General features: G+C 68.8%; 1 protein-coding gene across 1 annotated transcript in view; it reads right to left on the minus strand.

The window, feature by feature from the left end:
• Positions 1–821: 821 nt before the first annotated feature.
• The window catches only part of LOC106721919 (retinal homeobox protein Rx-B-like), a 1,609-nt gene continuing 1,257 nt past the window's right edge, over positions 822–1,173 (minus strand). Inside the window, exon 2 of the mRNA XM_014517714.1 lies at positions 822–1,147. Coding sequence (XP_014373200.1) covers positions 822–1,147 — 326 coding nt within the window. The remainder of the gene's footprint in view (positions 1,148–1,173) is intronic.

Raw genomic sequence — 1,173 nt, forward strand, 5'->3', positions numbered from 1 at the left:
CTGCAAGGGCCGCGCCGGGTTAGTGCCGCGGGCCGTCGGGCAGCGCCCCCGCGCACACGGCAGGGCCAGGCCAGCTCGGCCGGGAGAAGAGATGCTGGAGCGGGCGGGGCAGCGGGGTTTGCAAAGTGCTAAATGGCAGGACCAGGCCCTGGGGGTTACCGTTCACCGCCTCTCGCCGGACAACGAGTGCGAGGAGGCCGCTGCTTTCCCACAGCCCCTCCTGGCCCCCAGCTGCAAGCACGGGAGGGACCGGCCCTTGCACCTGAGCAGGGAGAGGGGCAGCCCCTGCACTAGGCCTTCAGTGCTGGAGGCTGCAAGGAGAGAGGGGACTCTGGACCGGCCATGGCAGCGATCATGTCCCGGCCCTACTCCCCCGAGAGCCGACCCCCGGCGGGGCTGGACGGAGCAATGCCCCCCCGAGGCCGCGCCCGCGGTGCCTGCTCCGGCTCGAGCCGCGGGGAGAGGCGCAGAGGGGGGTGGGGACGGATAAGTTGGTCCCTCGCTCGTCCCAGCACCCTCGCGCTTCGCAACCCGTGCGGCTTAGTGTGCGGGGGAGGCTCCGCCGGGTGCAGAAATAGTCGGGAAAGGCGTCTTAGCCCGCCCCGGGGGGCCAAGCGATCGCAGCCCGCCTTCCCCGCGGGGAGCCCGGGGCCCGATCCCGGCCTCACCGGGGGCTCAGCCCAGCCCGGCCCAGCGCCCCTCTCCCTGGACGTGATGAGATGCGCACCGATTTCCCTGGCGCGGCTTGGAAGCGCTCCCAGATTTTTCCCCGATGACTAGCAAACATTTAAAGCTTTTCAAACATTTGAAGGATCCGGGGATTAGAGACCATTCGGCTTTAATGAAGGCTCCAAAGAAAAAAAGGAGCCTGGGTGCGGTGGGGACGGGGCGGCGGGACTCACCTGCACCCGCACCTCGGGCAGGTTGACCTTCATGGCCAGCTCCTCGCGGCTGTACACGTCGGGGTAGTGCGACTTCTCGAAGGCGCGCTCCAGCTCGTGCAGCTGGTAGGTGGTGAAGGTGGTGCGGTTGCGCCGGTGCTTCTTCTTGGGCTGCTGCTCGTCGTCCGACAGCTTGGAGTCGCTGCCGCTGCACGGGGGCAGCTCGGGGCTGGCGCACTCCTCGGCGCGCTTGGGGCAGAAGGGCTCTGCGGGAGCACACGGCACACGTCGG

The sequence above is a fragment of the Alligator sinensis genome, unplaced genomic scaffold, assembly GCF_000455745.1.
Source record: "Alligator sinensis unplaced genomic scaffold, ASM45574v1 scaffold347_1, whole genome shotgun sequence".
NCBI classification, from domain to species: domain Eukaryota; kingdom Metazoa; phylum Chordata; order Crocodylia; family Alligatoridae; genus Alligator; species Alligator sinensis.